The sequence below is a fragment of the Capsicum annuum genome, unplaced genomic scaffold (assembly GCF_002878395.1).
Source record: "Capsicum annuum cultivar UCD-10X-F1 unplaced genomic scaffold, UCD10Xv1.1 ctg15253, whole genome shotgun sequence".
Lineage (NCBI taxonomy): Eukaryota > Viridiplantae > Streptophyta > Magnoliopsida > Solanales > Solanaceae > Capsicum > Capsicum annuum.
In genome coordinates, this window is record NW_025820708.1 from 1 (window position 1) to 1,104 (window position 1,104).

At 32.2% G+C, this 1,104-nt stretch overlaps 1 protein-coding gene across 1 annotated transcript; it reads right to left on the reverse strand.

Annotated features, from left to right (window-relative positions):
* Positions 1 to 22: 22 nt before the first annotated feature.
* On the reverse strand, positions 23 to 915 carry LOC124890317 (the record flags this gene model as incomplete). Its single annotated transcript, XM_047402182.1, has 3 exons — positions 597 to 915; positions 318 to 404; positions 23 to 168 (listed from the first exon to the last, which is right to left on the reverse strand). Coding segments are annotated over exons 1-3 (552 nt in total), but the record flags the coding sequence as incomplete, so codon positions are not given.
* Positions 916 to 1,104: the final 189 nt, after the last annotated feature.

Below are 1,104 nucleotides of genomic sequence, written 5' to 3' on the forward strand. Positions count from 1 at the left end.
CTCTTTTCTGTAAGTATGTTACATCACTGCAATGTGAATAAAAATCTGGATATGTACTGTTGACAATGGCAGAAATAGGATCTTCACAATCACTAATAAGAACATCATCAGGTATAGAAACTTTTCCAATTCCATCAATTGAATTACCAATCATACCATCTCCAACCGCTAAAATCCAATTGCAAATTCTATTCAATCATTCAAATCTAATTCATGATTACCTTCTAACCTCATATTCATTGTTAGCTTTAGTATATGACAGTCAGCCTACAAATATGAAGAATTAAGGGTAGCATTTACAATATCCTGTCTGTTACCTTTTGTAATGACCGGTAGAATTTGTCTAAAGTCCCTACCAAGTACAACTGTTTTACCTCCAAATGGCCAATCTAAATTAGATATATCTTCAAATTTAAGAATATCTCTTAAAGTTTTATCAGAGCTTCAAAACAATATATATGCATCATTGGTGCCTCATCCCAAATAATTAACTTTGTCTTCACTATCAAACTTGCAAGAGGGCTTCCCTGTTTTATATTACATGTTGAATCTTCAGTTGCATTGAGTGGTATAGCAAATCTTGAATGCTATTCGACCTCCGGGTAATAAAAGTGATGCAATTTCGCTAGACGCAACTGTTAAAACAATATCTCCTTTAGATCTTATTGCTGAAGACAAAGTCCTCCATATAAAAGTCTTTCCAATTCCTCCATGGCCATATAAAAAGAGAAAACCTCCTTTGTTGTGCTTCACCGTTGTTATGATTCTGTCATACATTGACCTTTGCTCCTCTGTTAATTTATTCATAAGTTCCTCATGTTCTTTGGATAGAGAGGATTTATTGTAATGTAATTCCTCAAGGATTAGTTTATTGGCAACTTCAAGTTGTTCTGCATTATAAGTTGGCTTTGGCATTGCTGGAAAATTCTGAAAACTTCGTCCACTATCTTTTAATAAATTATCCAACTTTTGCAGACAACAATTTTTCATTTCATCATTTGTTAGCTCAATCCCTATAAAAAAATGTATCACTAATAATTTTATAAAAAATATCGATAAATCTATCAATACTTAAGGTACTTCTATGATAAACACTTTTAAAAC